At 43.2% G+C, this 17,483-nt stretch overlaps 1 protein-coding gene across 1 annotated transcript in view; it reads left to right on the forward strand.

Annotated features, from left to right (window-relative positions):
- The window catches only part of LOC144598354 (BTB/POZ domain-containing protein 19-like), a 105,932-nt gene that overhangs the window by 1,606 nt on the left and 86,843 nt on the right, over positions 1-17,483 (forward strand). The window contains exon 2 of the mRNA XM_078408415.1: positions 13,562-13,787. Coding sequence (XP_078264541.1) covers positions 13,562-13,787 — 226 coding nt within the window. The remainder of the gene's footprint in view (positions 1-13,561; positions 13,788-17,483) is intronic.

The following is a 17,483-nucleotide window of genomic DNA, read 5'->3' on the forward strand; positions in this document are numbered from 1 at the left end:
CGATGGGATAGTCCCAGTCTCAACTACCTCCTCTGGCAGCTTGTTCCATGCACCCACCAGCCTTTGTGTGAAAAGGTTATTCCTTGGATACCTATTAAATCTTTTCCCCTTCACCTTGAACCGATGTCCTCTGGTCCTCGATTCCCCTACTCTGGGGAAAGGAATATGTGCATCTACCCGATCTATTCCTCTCATGATTTTGTATACCTCTACAAGATCTCCCCTCATCCTCCAGCGCTCCATGGAATAGAGAACCAGCCTACTCCCCATAGATCACACCCTCTAGTCCTGGCAACATCCTCGTACATCTTTTCAGAATCCTTTCAAGCTTGACAATATTGTGCTCAGAACTGAACACAATATTCAAAATGCGGTCTCACCAACGTCTTATACAACTGCAACATGACCTCCCAATTTCTATACTCAATACTCTGACTGATGAAGGCCAAAGTGCCAAAAGCCTTTTTGACCACCTTATCTACCTGCAACTTGACCTTCAAGGAACCATGCACCTGTAGTCTTAGTCTGAAGAAGGGTCTCGACCCGAAACGTCACCCATTCCTTCTCTCCCGAGATGCTGCCTGACCTGCTGAGTTACTCCAGCATTTTGTGAATAAATACCTTTGATTTGTACCAGCATCTGCAGTTATTTTCTTATACCACCTGTAGTCTTAGATCCCTCTGCTCTACAACACTACCCAGAGGCCCATCATTTACTGTGTAGGTCCTGCCTTTCTTCGACATTCCAAAATGCAACACCTCACACTTCTCTGTATTAAATTCCATCAACCATTCCTCCGCCCACCTGGCCAATCGATCCAGATCCTGCTGCAATCGTTCACAACCATCTTCACTATCTGCAAAACCACTAACTTTTGTATCATCAGCAAACTTGCTAATCTTGCCTGTTTTCATCCAAATCATTGATGTAGGTGACAAACAGTAACGGGCCCAGCACCAAACCCTGAGGCACACCACTAGTCACACACATCCAGTCTGAGAAGCAACCTTCCACCATTACCCTCTGCTTCCTTCCATTCAGCTATCTTTGGATCCCATGCGATCTAACCTTCCAGAGCAACCTGCCACACGGAACCTTGTCGAACACCTTACTGAAGTCCATGTACACTACATGTACAGCTCTGCCCTCATCAACCTTTTTGGTCATGTCTTCAAAACAATCACAGATTTGTGAGATACGACCTCCCACGCACAAAACCATGCTGACTATTCCTAATCGGCCCTTGTCCATCCAAATGCCTGTATATCCTACCCCTCAGAATACTCTCCAGTAACTTACCAACTACAGATGTTAAGCTCACCAGCCTATAGTTCCCAGCATTTTCCCTGCAGCCCTTGTAAAGAGGTACAACATTTGCCACCCTCTAGTCTTCCGGCACCTCTTCTGTATGGAAGGATGACTCGTAAATTTCAACCAGTGCTCTAGGCGATGATTTAGAGAAATAAAGAACAATGAATGAAAGATATGCAAAAAAGTAACGATGATAAAGGAAACAGGCTGTTAGCTGTTTGTTGGTGAAAACGAGAAGCTGGTGCAACTTGGGTGGGGAGGGATAGAGAGAGAGGGAATGCCGGGGTTACTTGAAGTTAGAAAAATCAAAATTGATACCACTGGGCTGTAAGCTGCCCAAGCGAAATATGAGATGATGTTCCTCCAATTTGCATTTAACCTCACTCTGACAATGGAGAACACCTAGGACAGAAAGGTCTGTGAGGGAATGGGAAGGAAAATTAAAGTGTTTAACAACTGGGAGATTAGGTAGGTTCAGACAGACTGAGCGAAGGTGTTCAGCGAATCAATTGCCCAGTCTACATTTGGTCTCGCCGATGTATAAGAGTCCACATCTTGAACAACGGATACAGTAGATGAGGTTGGAGGAGGTGCAAGGTGCATGGAGATACCTTTTTCTAATGATATTTTGAGGAATCCAACAAGCATTTTCTTGGCATGGAATCGTTTTGGTGTCGGAGGCCATAGACCAAATGTGGGTAAAAGGAAATGGTTAAGTACAATGGTTGGCATTGACATGGTGGGTCAAAGAACCTGTGTCTGCTTACAACTCTAGGATTCAAGGAAACATGCTATGATGGAAATCAGAGTAGAGTGTTTGTCTTGGGGATCGGATGTCAGACATGTGGACAGCCCATTACATTAATCTAAAAGAGCCGGTATAGTCCTCAGAGTTATATCGCATGGAAACTGGCCCATCAGCCCACCATGTCCTTGATAGCCTTCAAGTACCTATCTAATTAATCCCATGTCCCAGCGCTAGGCACATAACCTACTGTACCACAGTGTTTCAAATGCTCATGTAGATACTTCTTAAATGTTATGTGTCTGCTTCCAGCATCCCCAGTGCTTTCCAAATTTCAACCAGCCTCAGGGCGAATAAATTCTTCCTCAAATTCCTCCCAAATCTCGTATGGTTTTAACCTTGAATCTATGCAATTTTTCTGATTCATTACTCCATTCTGGCAAGTCTCCTTTGCAACCACTGAAGTGCAATCAATCACATCTTTCCTGTAATGTGGAGACCAGACCTGCAGACAGTACTCTAGTTGTGGGCTAAATAGTTGTATCGTAATCTATTTCCTCATATTCTGTGAGGCAAGTATCTCTTACGCATTCTTAACCAACTTATTTACCTCTGCTTCAGGCATCCTTGCACACTATGTTCCAACTGTTTGAATATACTCCTTAGGTTTCTGCTTTTCATTGTTTATGTTCTAGCCTTGTGAGTCTGACCAAAATGCAACAACCCATATTTGTCAGGAATGAATTCCATCTGGCATTTCTCTGCCTACCTGCCCAATTGAGTAGTGTTGCACTGTAACCAAAGACATTCCTTTTCACCAGCAATGCATCCACCAGTCTGTGTGTCAACTGCAAACACACAACCCTCCTACACTTGCCACCAGAATGTTAATGTACATACGTATAACAAGGTTCCCAGCAGTGATTGCTGTGGTACACCCACTGGTGACAGGCTTCCAATTATAAAACAACCTTCAATCATTGCCTCTTATCATGAAGCCAATTTCAAATCCAATTTGCCTAGTTGCCCTGGACCGGTCTTTCATGGGGAGCCTGGTCAATATCTTATTGAAGTCCATAAAGAGTATCTTTGTTGATACATTTACTCACCAGATCAAATAAATTCAATCAAATTATTCAGACAGGATCTCCCCATTAACAGAGCCACATTGAATTATTGCAGATTAATCCCTGCTTCAAGTGCAGTTTAATGTTGTCCCTCTGATTTTTTTTCAAAAACATCCCTACCACTGATATTAGTCTTCCTGGACTAAAATAATTTGCTTTACCCCTGTTGCCACTTTGAACAAAGGTATTCCAGTCAGCTAGCATTTTATCTGTGGCTAGAAAATAAATGAAAAATTGTAGGTAGACACAAAATGCTGGAGTAATGCAGCGGGACAAGCAGCATCTCTGGAGAGAAGGAATGGGTGACATTTTGGGTCGAGAACCTTCTTCAGACTGAAATTGAAAATTTGTGTCAAGTTTCTAGCAATCACCTCATTTGCCTCCATTTCATGGAGGCTCTGGAGATTTATCCACCTTTAAGTCAGATCAGATATCTTAACACATTCTTTTCAATGGCAATATGCTCCAGAATTCCATGATCCTCCCCTTCCGTGAATTCTCCACCACAATTCCTTTTCCATACAGACTACAGATGAGAAGCATCCATTTAAGAACTTGTCTACATTGTTCAGCTCGAGACATAGATTGCCACTTTTGTCTATAATGGGCCCTATCCTTTCCCTAGTTATTTTGTTGTCCTTAGTTTATTTATGTTTGGCATATGTTTAACATTAGGTATGATAGATAACATCTCCACGAGTGCTGAACTCACTCAATGCAACACGGAAATATCAGCCTTAAATGTTGTGAAAATAGTCTCTGGCCAATTGTTAGGAATATGTATTTTTTCCACCATTGCAAAATATCATGCTAATGAAGATAATTGCACAATTTGCTGATTGATTACTTAAATTTTGTATTCGAAAAAGCTCCTAGAGAAAGTTCAATCAGCAGATTGGAACAAAATGAATTCCTGCCTCAACAATTCATTTGTTTTAATATTTTTTAATCCACTGGCAAGTCTATGTTGCTGATAGTTAATGGTACCACCTTGAATGATTAACAACGATATGTAACCAGCACAGGATTTTCAAGCGACTACCAGGATTTTTTAGAAATAAACCACGGCTGAATATTATAATGCAATATAGAGAGAGTGACAATATGTACATTTACAGTCTGAGTTGTCAGAAAAATATGAATTTTGTAAGAATTCTAATTATGATGTAGTCATCTATAACTGCCTTAAAATATCAAATGTACCTGGTTATCCCACTTGTGAGAAATGTGAAATATTTCATAGGTCCTGCATAGGGCCTTATTTCTCAGCTTTCATTTTTAAATAATAATTGAATCAGATGGCAGGAAAGGAGAAATGTACTGAAAAATAATGTGCTGTTCTTTCCTGGCTCACTATTTGTTTTAATGTTTTACATTATAAAAACAGTGGTGCAGCTGGTAGAGCTGCGGTCTCACAGCTCCAGAGACCCGGGTTTGATCCTGACCTTAGGTTCTGTCTAGGTGGAGTTTGCAAGTCCTCCCTGTGACCGCGTGGCTTTCCTCTGGGTGCTCCGGTTTCATCCCACATCCCTAAGACGTGCGGTGCATTAGTTAATTGGCCTCTGTAAAGTGCCCTAATGTTAGCATGTGGGAAAGTGGGATGACATGGAATTAGTGTGATCGAGTGATCAATGGTCGGCGGGGAACTGGTGGTCTAAAGGGCCTGTTTTCATGCTGTATCTCTAAACTAAACTGCACTAAACCAAACTAAACTAAGAAAATTACTGACGAACATACGGCAAACAGTAAGCAAGATTGGAAAAGTAGATTTCCATGGGATGTATTGTGAAATAGTTTCCAATCAAAAGCTATGTTATGCTCTGTCGGTGAACTACATCAAAAAAGAAGTTGGATTGATTATGACATGGTTGAGTGAGAGACAGGATCAGATATTCTGAATATGCTGATGATAGTCTGGGCAACATGCTATAATCATCTGCACAAGGCATCAAGTAAGGATTGAGTTGTGTTGATTGTAATGGCACCCTAGAGTTTCAAGTTGATTGCCTGTGGTGTTCGACGGGATTTTTGTTGATAACGTGATTATTATCTGACAACATCAAATTCAATAAGCATTGGAGTGCCCGTCACTGTGGAAATGACATATTTCCGTCAGAACGAAAATATCCGGATAAACTTTCCTCACTTGGAAATTATTTCCTGGCATTAATATTTCCTGGTTGATCAACTGCATTTTGTTTCTCAATAATTTCCAGTAATGTTGCCGATCATTTAATATGATGCAGTCATCATCAACAGCAATAGAACTCCAGCAGGAAGTTTTGGACATAAACGCAGTAAGGAGGAAAGCAATTTTATGGACTTGGGGAAACCTGAAGGAAATGGAAAGACCCCAAGATAGAAACTGGAACAGGTCATCCAAATTTGATTCAGAATTCTATTTGCGTCACATCTCAGCTTATATTCAGTAATCATATTTCATGGTTTACTCGTCAAAAGCCAATTGCTCGGAACTTTTATATCCTTCATTCTCAGCTGTTGCTTTATTGGGAACTACAACTGGGAGACCCTGTCATATTTTCTGGTATAAATTTAATCTTCTTTTCATTTCCTTGATACTGCATGATCAAACAGCAAACTCTCATATGAATCTTGTAACTAAAAGCAAGCTGATGTGACACTACCACAGAATCTGTCCCAGGAGCCAGCGCTGCCGTCGCAGCTGCGGCTTGCCTGCAGTCCGTCTGTCTTTTGTGTTTTTTGTTGTTTTTGTCTGAATTGTAGTTTTAATATGGTGTAGGGTTTGTATGTTATGTTTGGGGGGGGGGGGGGGGGGGGGGGGGGTGGGGAGGGAACGCGAACTGTAAAATTCTCTCTCCCGAACGGAGACGCAACCTTTGTTTCTGTGTCGTGTCCCCGTTCCCGCTGCGGCCTACCACCGGCCATGCACCTGGGACCACCTGGGGCTCTGGTTCGCAGAGCCCACGGCCCGGACTCACCACCTGCGGCGCTGGCTGCCTGCGGATGCTGCGGGAGCGGCTGCGACTCGTCTCCGGAGGCTCCGGCGCGGGCCGCGTGGATGTCGGAAGCCCGCAGGCCCCTGGGTGGGGGCCGACATCGGGAGCACCGGCAGCGGCAGAGGCAGCGTGTTCGCCCGCCCCGAATCGCGGGGCTTGGGTCGGCCCACCGTGGACCTTTCACCGTCCGGCGCGGCCTGGAATAGGCCGTGGACCTTTCACCGTCCAGCGGGGGCTTCAATATAGGGAGCCCCGACCGCCCCGACGTGGCAACTCCAACAGCCTGACCGCGGGAGAAGACGGCAGGGAAGAGAAAAAGACATTTTGGCCTTCCATCACAGTGAGGAGGGACTGGAGGAGACTCACTGTGATGGATGTTTCTTTTTGTTTGGTGTTAGTTTGTGATTGTATGTGTTATTGCATTTTTATTGATTATTCTTATTGGGCTTATTGTTCAACTGCGGGTAATGTTTCATTTCACTACACATTTATGTGTATGTGACAAATAAACGACTATTGACTATTGATTGACTATTGGCTGCTCAGATAGCCTAACGGGACAAGATTCGACATCCCGACCTTTCCTATATTTCTTGTGGTACAATGCTGTATCAAATAAATCAATCAAATAACTGTGATACCCAGCTTACATTTTGAGTAATTTGTTTGAAAGAGCATTAAACTTTAAATTTAGGCAGGATAGGGTCCAGAAATCGCCTTGAATCTCATCCTCAATGACACCTAAATTTGCAGGAAACTTTGTCCTGAGTCCTCTGATAGTTGCATCAATGCAGGGAGAAGCACAAACACCATGCTGTTACTGTGATTGGACATGTGACAATAATAAGCTAAACTGAACATTTAATAACTTAGAAGTTGATTACTTGGGTGGGATGGGGTTGTACTTTTTGTCACTTCACTCAAAAATTACACTTGGCTAAACTGCAGTTGTACAGAGCTCTGGTGACACGGCACCTGGAGTATTGTGTGCAATTTTGGTCTCCTAATTTGAGGAAGGACATTATTGCTATTGAGGGAATGCAGCGTCGGTTCACCAGGTTAATTCCCGGATGGCGGGACTGACATATGATGAAATAATGGGTCGACTGGGCTTGTACTCACTGGAATTTAGAAGGATGAGAGGGGATCTTATAGAAACATACAAAACTCTGAAAGGATTGGTCAGGAAAAATGTTCCCAATGTTGGGGGAGTCCAGAACCAGGGGTCACAGTTTAAGAATAAGGGCTAGGCCATTTAGGACTGAAATGAGGAAAAACATTTTTACCCAGAGAGTTGTGAATCTGTGGAATTCTCTGCCACAGAAGGCAGTGGAGACCAATTCACTGGATGTTTTCAAGAGAGAGTTAGATTTAGCTCTTAGGGCTAAAGGAATCAAGGGATATGGGGAAAAAGCAGGAATGAGGGGGTACTGATTTAAGATGACCAGCCATGATCATATTGAATGGCAGTGCTGGCTCGAAGGACCGAATGGCCTACTCCTGCACCCATTTTTTCTACGTTTCTATGGTTTCTAAAGCTAAAATAGAAACTCCTTGGGAGATTGTTTAGAGGCTCAAATTCATTATGTTGAACAATATCCTGATTAATCGAAGATCTGTTTGTTATAAAATCTCATTTAATACTATCCTGGTGGGTTTCGACAGTGAATTCACAAAGTTGCAAAAGTGGATGGTTTTCTACATGGTTGAAGAAAAAACTGGGATGATGAGAAATCCGAAAATGTTGGAAATGCGCAAAAGGTTAGCTAGCATTCAAGTAGGGAGAAATACAATCAGCATTTCTGGTCATTAACTCTGGTCAATGGCCTGAAATGCTGCTTCTGTTGCCTCTGTTCCTTTTTCCATACATGCCTCCTGACCCGCTGAGTGTTCCTGTCGATTTCTGTTTTTGCTACCAATGTGGTTGTCTCTTAAATGGTCTCCAGTGTGATCTAGTAAGCCACCCACTGCCATATTGAAATGGACGAGAATAAAAGTGGTCAAACTATTCATTATCAACCCAGTCGCTGAATTTGAACACAGTGCAAATTACAGCTGACTTTGCAAAGTCCTCTTCATAACAACTGGAGATTGGTATCTAAATTGGAAGAGCTGGATTGGAGAGCATGAATTGCAAGGAAAGGTTGGAGAAACTTGCACTATTTTCTTTGGAGCTTTGGAGATTGAGGGGCAACGTACAGGGCGCCCCCAGGTTATAGTAATGTTTGTTCCTGTGAACTATTTGTAACCTGTACAGCCAGAAAGTCAGAAACCCAGTTGCAACAGGGCAGAAGATGCTTGCAGCTCAACAGCAACTGACAAATCCATACCGCTGGCCTCTCGAATGCTCGTTCGTATGTATGGGCTGTACATATGTCAAGCAATTGTAAGTTAGGGAGGACCTGTGCATAAAATTATGAAGGCGTAGAAAGGTTGAATAGTCAGCCTTTTCCCAGGGTGTAAATGTCAAATGTCAATAGATGAGGCTCTCACTAGGGTCTCCTCAATATCCCGCAGCTCCCCTCTTGCTCCCCCTCCCGCTATTCATAACAAGGACAGAGTCCCCCTTGTCCTCACCTTCCACACCATCAGCCGTCGCATGCAACAAATTATCCTCCAACATTTCCGCCACCTCAAACGGGATCCCACTACTGGACACATCTGCCCATCTCCACCCCTTTCTGCTTTCCGCAGAGACCATTCCCTCCGAAAATCCCTGGTCCACTTGTCCCTTCCCACCCAAACCACCCCCTCCCCAGGTACTTTCCCTTGTAACCGCAGGAGATGCAACACCTGTCCCCTCGACTCCATCCAAGGACCCAAACAGTCTTTCCAGGTGAGGCAGAGGTTCATCTGCACCTCCTCTAACCTCATCTGCTGTATCCACTGTTCCAGGTGTCAACTACTCTACATCGGCGAGATCAAGCGCAGGCTCTGTGATAGTTTCGCTGAACACCTCCGCTCAGTCCGTCTCAACCAACCTGATTTCCCGGTGGCTCAGCACTTCAACTCCCCCTCCCCCTCCCATTCCCAATCTGACCTTTCTGTCCTGGGCCTCCTTCATTGCCAGAGTGAGGCCCAGTGCAAATTGGAGGAACAGCACCTCATATTTCACTTGGGTAGTTTACACCCCAGCGGTATGAACATTGACTTCTCTAACTTCAGATAGTCCCTGTTTTCCCTCTCTATCCCCTCCCCCTTCCCAGCTCTCCCACCAGACTACATTCTATCTTTGTCCCGTCCCCTCCCTTGACATCAGTCTGAAGAAGGGTCTCGACATGAAACGTCACCCATTCCTTCTCTCCTGAGATGCTGCCTGACCCGCTGAGTTACTCCAAAATTTTGTGTCTATCTGAGTTCCAGAGGCGTGGATGAGAGTGTTTGTATGTGACATCAATGAAGCGTTTGACTGAGAAAGATATCAAAGAGCCCTAGTAAATCTTGAGTCAAAGGGGAAAAACATATTAGTGGTTGGAGTCATATCCTGCACAAAGGGAGGTTTTTGGAGATCAGTCATAGGAACTTCAGGACTAAACTGCAGGGGTTCCTCAGGGAAATGTCTTTAGTTGTAACATCAATGTCCTTCCTTCCATCAGATTGTTACAAGTGAGTTTGCACAACGTTTAATTGCATTCTCAACTGCTCAGCAATTAAATTAGATTAAGACTGCTTGCAGCAAATCCTAGTCACCATTTAGACAAATATTGTTTAAATGTCAGGAATCATTGATGCTGCCAAAGTGCCAGTCACTGACTGTCTCTGCTAAGAGAGAGCATAGTTTTCAATCCTTTACGTGCAAAGGCATTACCATCACCTTGGGTCCTATCATCAATTTGTGGAGGTCATCATTGACTAGAAACTTAATGGGATCAGTCTTAGCAATACTCAGTCTGAAATGATAGGTCAGAGGCTGGGCATCCAGTGGTGAGTGACTCCCTACAACCTATCCACAGCCTGCAAGACACACATCAGGGGTATGTTGACAATAGACAATAGGTGCAGGAGGCCATTCGGCCCCTCGAGCCAGCACCGCCATTCAATGTGATCATGGCTGATCATTCTCCAGCAGTACCCCATTCCTGCCTTCTCCCCATACCCCCTGACTTCGCTATCCTTAAGAGCTCTATCTAGCTCTCTCTTGAATGCATTCAGAGAATTGGCCTCCACTGCCTTCCGAGGCAGAGAATCCCACAGATTCACAACTCTCTGACTGAAAAGGTTTTTCCTCATCTCAGTTCTAAATGGCCTACCCCTTATTCTTAAACTGTGGCCCCTTGTTCTGGACTCCCCCAACATTGGGAACATGTTTCCTGCCTCTAACGTGTCCAACCCCTTAATAATCTTATACGTTTCGATAAGATCCCCTCTCATCCTTCTAAATTCCAGTGTATGTTGAGATACCCTTCACTTACTGGAATGAGTGAAGCAACAGCAACATTCAAGAAATGACAGTGTGCCAGTAAATCTCCCAAACACGCCAGCTGTGCCATCAAAATAGAAAAGAGGAACAGGTGCATGGGCTTGACTTGTTGCTTCCTTTCCAAATTGTATACTATCCTGATTTGCAGATGGATTGCCATTCCTTCATTGTTGCTCAGTCCATATTCCTGCCCAACAGCATTGGGGTAGTGCAAAGAATTTGATCGACTCAAGAACATGGCTCAGTGCGATTGGTAATGAATGCACACGCCAATGATGCCCAGATGCCAAAACAAAAAGGAAAGGAAAGCTGTGGGGTTCGCCGAAAACAAGTTCAAGCTGTTAATTATCCCAAGGCATCTTGCAACAACATAGCCAGAAAATGACATTATCAGAAAAAAAGTGACACAAGGAGAGGTAGCCAACAACTTGTTAAAGATATTTTATGTGTTTTGTGTAAGAAGAAACTGCAGATGCTGGTTTAAATCGAAGATGGTCAAAAAATGCTGGAGTAACTCAGCGGGACAGGCAGCATCTCTGGAGAGAAGGATAGGGTGACATTTCGGGTCGAGTCCTTTATTCAGACTGATGTCAGGGGAGTGGGAGGTACATAGATAAGGTGTATAGATAAGAAGGTGCAACGTGTGAAAACAGGACAAAGATAATGGAGATCTAAAATATAGAATAGATCATTTGAAGAAGGGTCTCGACCTGAAACGTCACCCATTCCTTCCCTCCAGAGATGCTGCCTGTCCCGCTGAGATACTCCAGCTTTTTGTGTCAATCTTCGGTTTAAACCAGCATCTGCAGTTCTTTCTTCCACATAGAATAGATCATTGTTAGTTGGGAGAAGGTAACAACGAAGCAAACAGAGATAAAATGTAGTTGGAGACAGTAAGACTGGTCGGAGTACAGGGAAGGTGGAGGGGATGGATGAGAGGGAAAGCAAGGGTTACTTGAAGTTAGAGAAGTCAATGTTCATACTGCTGGGGTATAAGCTGCCCAAGCGAAATATGAGGTGCTGTTCCTCCAATTGGCGCTGGGCCTCACTACGTGTTTTGTATTTGTTTATAACAATGTTACCAACTAAATTTTTTCCCCAGTTCCCTGCCAATTAGCAGTACTGCAGGATGTATCGAAGTTATGTTGGGTTCTGAAATGTATTGTGAAATGCCACATTTGAACACAGAGTGGAACTGCCAGGGATTAGCTGGCTAGGGAGTGAAGAACTCTGCACTGTGAGATGTTGAGGAGTTGGAGGCCTTTGCTGGAGATCGAGGAGTTGGAGGCCTTTGCGGGAGACCGACTTCGAGAGCTCCACCGCGGGAGCCTGCGGACTTAACATCATGGAGCTTGCAATCCTTGTTGGGGTTCGACTTTGGGGCTCCAACCGCGGGGGCCTGTGGACTGTAACATCGTGGAGCTCGTGGTCTCTGGTTCGAGACCTACTTTGGGAACTCCAAGCCACGGGAGCTTCGATCGCCCCGATGCGGGAGCTTCGATCACCCTGACTGCGGATGGTTCGACTGCCCCGACCGCGGGAGAATAAACGAGGAAGAGGATTGGACTTTATTGCCTTCCATCACAGTGAGGAACGTGGGGAATCCGCTGTGGTGGATGTTTATGTTAACTTTTATGTAGTTGTGTGTCTTGTTGCTTTTAATTTTTTTTTAGTATGGCTGTATGGTAATTCGAATTTCACTACTTTAATGAGGCTGAAGAGGAAAGACCCCATCTGGTCTCCCAAATAAGCCGGCTAGGCAGATGCAGAGGGGGGTGGTTCTGGGACGCCAGAATGCACTGCTGAGCCTACTGGAGACGTCGTGGGTCCAATCAGCGAAACGTCGATGAAAGTAGGTGCCCACTTGATAACCCCAATGACGTGTCTGCCTAGCCTTTCTCAACATCGGAGGAGCATAGGTGAGTGCATAAGCCTCCCATCACCACCAGGAGCAAATTGACATTTGGCACTTTGGATTTCTAACATCTTGTCCTGTGTATTTGGAAACAGTACATGTGACAATAAACTAACCTTGAAACCTTGATTAAACTCAGTGTAGACACAAAAAGCTGGAGCAACTCAGTGGGACAGGCAGCATCTCTGGAGAGAAGGAATGGGTGAGGTTTCGGGTCTCTTAACATCTGCAGTTAAACTCATGTTAAACTCAGTGTATTCAGGTTAGAGGGAGAAAAATCCTCAGCTAATGTTTAATTTAACAGCTTCTGTGCTTGTACTTGGAAGTGCACTTTATGTTTGGCTTGGTTGTAATATTTCCCACACTCAGTCTGTGGGAGGACTCAAGTATGAAGAATGAATTATTTAATAACTTGTGTTAACTCAACAGCAAACCTAATAGGGAGAGTATAAGGGAACAATGTTGTTTTTCCCACACAGTGATATTTTTCCGCATTGTATGTAAAAAGAATTATGGCCCATTTATGGTAATTCTCTTCTAATTTTCTTTAATAAATGTAACATCATAAAGTATAATAATAAGTTTGAAAAATGCACTGTGATCTATGTAATATTTAGATCTCGAGGGTGGCAATTGTGGTATTGTATCATATGGGGGAATTCTACATTTATTCTGCACAATTCTGGCTTTTGCTCTATTAGTTTCTGAGGTATGCGCAGCCAATACTTCTGTCCTCCAGGGTTTAATTGTTGCGCGATTGAGATTCATGCTTTCAGCTTCTAAGACTCTGGCTCTGCAATTTTCACTCTAAACCTTTCCATTTCTTTATCTTTCTCTAAAACGTTCCTCATACCTATCTCTTTAACCAATATCTTTTGGTTTCTGCTCTAATTTCTCTTGTGTGGCTTGCTGCCAAAAAATGCTTTGTAACACTCCTCTTGAAGCAGGCTATGTCGTTTTGCAGAGTTGAAGATGCTTTATAAATGCAGTTTGTTATTTCTGTAATTATGAGTCTGTATTGTGGCTAATTTGTGTTTTTTCCCCCCTGTGTTTCTTTTAACCAGTGATGTAAAATTCATTGTGGGAAAGGAGAGGAGAGTGGTATATGCTCACCGCTGCATCTTAGCCTGTCGCTGTGAGGCGTTCAGTGCCATGTTCGCCCAGCAACCTCTGTCATGTGATGCAAAAGACGCTGACATGCCATTTGTTCTTTCAGATGTGCAGCCAGATATCTTTCTGGCTGTGATTGAGTTTCTGTACACAAACTGTGTGATGCTGAGCAGCAAAATGGTGAGCACTGGCTTTTTTTGTTTTAATGGGTACCTTTCAACTTGATTTCAAAATGAAAGGCAGGGTTTTAACATTACCTTTGCCTTCTTTAAATAGAGCCTGCTTACTGATGGTAACCGAAGGCCATCTGATGCTGCTCACTGACTTTAGGTTGAGAAGATGGTTTTATAGGAGAGATAGCAAATCGATAGGATTATTTGCTAGGGCCAGGTGCAAGAATGTTCATCCAGGCCCAAAACAAATGGGCTTTAGGTTTATTAATTTGTCAATCGTACAGTGAAAAGGTTTGCTTTCCAAACGATCCAAACCGGTCTACATAAATTTAATCAAGTCAAACAAGTACAATAGATAGAGTAAAGGGGAAGATACAGAGTGCCAAATACAATCTCAGCATTGTAGCACATCAGTTCCGCAGACTGAGTCCAATATCCATCATGGGGTAGAGGTGAATAGGACGACATCCAAGCTTATGGAAGGACCGATCAGAAGCCTGACCACAGAGGGGAAGAAGCTGTTCCTGAGTCTGGTGGCATAAAGGGCTGTAATCACAGTAGGGTTGGAAACAGACAAAAGGAAGAACTTTGGAAGCAACTGCCCAGGTTTTAGTTTTGAGAGTTGGAGGAGTGTTCTTGCTCCTGGCCCCAGCAAATAATATCAAATATAGTCTACATGGAATTCAGCACCACCTTCGATAACGTTCTGCATGTTAAAATTGCACCGGTATAGATTTTTCAATCAGCCTGTTTTATTCTGTGAACTTCCCAAAAGCAGTTCCTGAGGTGCTTTGTTTTTTTGGCAGTTCTTTAAAAACAGTGCAATTTTTTAAACCCAAATTCATATATTTTTTTCAGTTAGATTGCAGTGAATCTATATTTTCCCAATTATCCTTCACACTTAATTCCTTCGCAGGAACCTCCAGCCATCTTGAAACACAGAACTTTTTAACATAAAAATGGGACCGAAGAAGGGTCCCGATCTGAAATGTCACTTATTCATTTTCTGTAGAGATGCTGCCTGACCCACAGCCTGCCTGTCTTATCTTTGGAATAAAGCAGCATCTGCTGTTCCTTTTTTGTTACTTTTTTAAAACTTCCTGGTTCCAACCAACAGTTAATTTTTAAATACTTTAGACATGCCCACACTAAAATCTCCAATGATGAATTGAAAACTGAAATGTTTTCACTGATTGTGGTGAACTCATGTCACAACTTGATTTGTTGCTGCTTGTTGCTCACTATAAAGGACTTTCAATGGAACATAATATTATTCCTTGCCAGAGATCTCTCGGTTAAATTTGACATGATAATGACTGCCCACACATAGCATTGAGCAGGAACTAAGCTGAGAAATTGGAGTCTCTTTATATACAAGAAACAGGGGATGCCATTTTTATCTGAGGAGCCTGATTGCCAGAACAAAACAGTCGGTACACAAACACACTGGACTACTTGTCCCATTGATTAAGACTTGAACTGTGATTAAAATTTGCCTTGATAATATTCTCCCACTCTTCTTAATGAGTCACACTGGCAAGTAGTTTCATTCAGTCTAGCCGAACTTCTGGGCTTTCTTCACATGTGAGTTTAGACATTGTCTGAGGATCTTTATCATCAGGGCCTTGACTTTGAGGTCCAAAATAATTGTTGCCCAACATTTATCCTTTTAAAGGGAGAGGTAAACGGGTTAAGGGATAGAAATTGGGTGTGACATTTTATTTCCTTCCAGAGGCTTGCGTGCCCTTCAGAATTGCGTGTTCAACCAAATGCTCTTTGGTCAGTCTCTGGGGAGCTAGATTCTTATCATTATCTTTTTGAAATCTGTTATCATGCCAGGAAGAGAAGAAAAGTATCGTTCAATATACAAATAACTTTCAAACTTTGAATTTTAACATATATCTAATCAGTCAATAAAACTGAAGAGCTAAATGGAAAAAAAAAGCAGAGAGCTTTCGCAATGGGATCATTATTGATTCAAAATAGCCAATCATATTTGCAATAGGTATTTGAAATAGAGGGATATAAAAGTGCTAAGTTATTAAAAAAAGAAGATAATGGCCTGGAAATTGCACAGCGCTTTGCAGTTCATGATGTCCTTTTGAAGAGTAGTCATAAATGAAATTAATTTGGAGTATTGCATACAGTTCTGGACGTCTCATTACAGGAAAGATGTGGAGGCTTCGGAGAGGGTGCAAAATAGGTTTACCAGAATGTTGCCTGGATTGGAGGGTTTCAGCTACAGGTAAAGAAAGGTTGGATAGACTTGGATTGTTTCTCTCTGGAACATCAGAGGATGAGGGGAAGGCTTGAAAGAAGTATATAAAATGATGAGAGGCATAGATAGGGTGGACAGTCAGAACCTTTTTCCCAGGGTGGAAATCTCCAGCACTGAAGGGCGTAGATATAAGATGAGAAGGGGAAAGCTTAATGGAGATGTGCAGGGCAAGTTTTTTTTATACAGAGGGAGGTGATGGACTGGAATGCATTGGCGGTGGATGCAGATGCGATAGTGGGGTTTAAAGGGCATTTAGATAGGCACATGGAAGTGCAGGGAATAGAGGAATATAGATCATGTACAAGCAGATGAGATCAGATTAACTTGGCCCCATGTTTGGCAGAAACATTGTGGTTTACTGTTCTATGTTCTATCAAATGTGGAGCAATTTGCAAGCGGCAGACTTTTAGAAATGGTAACGCAATAATGACCGGATATAAACTTCCATCCTGTTGGTTGAGGGAGAAATACTAGGTTGGGTGAGTGGGCAGATGCATGGCAGATGCAGTATAATGTGGATAAATGTGAGGTTATCCACTTTGGTGGAAAGTACAAAAAGGCAGATTATTATCTGGATGGTGTCAGATTAGGAAAAGGGGAGGTGCAACGAGACCTGGGTGTCCTCGTACACCAGTCACTGAAAGTAAGCGTGCAGGTACAGCAGGCAGTGAAGAAAGCTAATGGCATGTTGGCCTTCATTGCGAGAGGATTTGAGTTTAGGAGCAAGGAGGTCTTACTGCAGTTGGACAGGGCCCTAGTGAGACCACACCTGGAGTATTGTGTGCAGTTTTGGTCTCCTAATTTGAGGAAGGACATTCTTGCTATTGAGGGAGTGCAGCGTAGGTTCACCAGGTTAATTCCCGGGATGGCGGGACTGACATTTGATGAAAGAATGGATCGACTGGGCTTATATTCACTGGAATTTAGAAAGATGAGAGGGGATCTTATAGAAACATATAAAATTCCTAAGGGATTGGACAGGCTAAATGCAGGAAAAATGTTCCCGATATTGGGGGAGTCCAGAACCAGGAGTCACAGTTTAAGAATTAGGGGTAGGCCATTTAGGACTGAGATGAGGAAAATCTTTTTCACCCAGTGAGTTGTGAATCGGTGGAATTCTCTGCCACAGAAGGCAGTGGAAGCCAAACTCACTGGATGTATTCAAGAGAGAGTTAGATATAGCTCTTAGAGCTAACGGAATCAAGGGATATGGGGAGAAAGCAGGAACGGGGTATTGATTTTGTATGATCAGCCATGATCATATTGCTGGCTCGAAGGGCCGAATGGCCTACTCCTGCACCTATTTTCTATGTTTCGATATTTTTGTTTGAGAGAGTACATGGTCATAAGGTCATAAGGAGCAGAATTAGGCCATTTGGCCCATCAAGTTTACTCCATCATTCAATCATGGCTGATCTATCTCTC

Source organism: Rhinoraja longicauda, chromosome 11 (genome assembly GCF_053455715.1).
Source record: "Rhinoraja longicauda isolate Sanriku21f chromosome 11, sRhiLon1.1, whole genome shotgun sequence".
NCBI classification, from domain to species: Eukaryota; Metazoa; Chordata; class Chondrichthyes; order Rajiformes; family Arhynchobatidae; genus Rhinoraja; species Rhinoraja longicauda.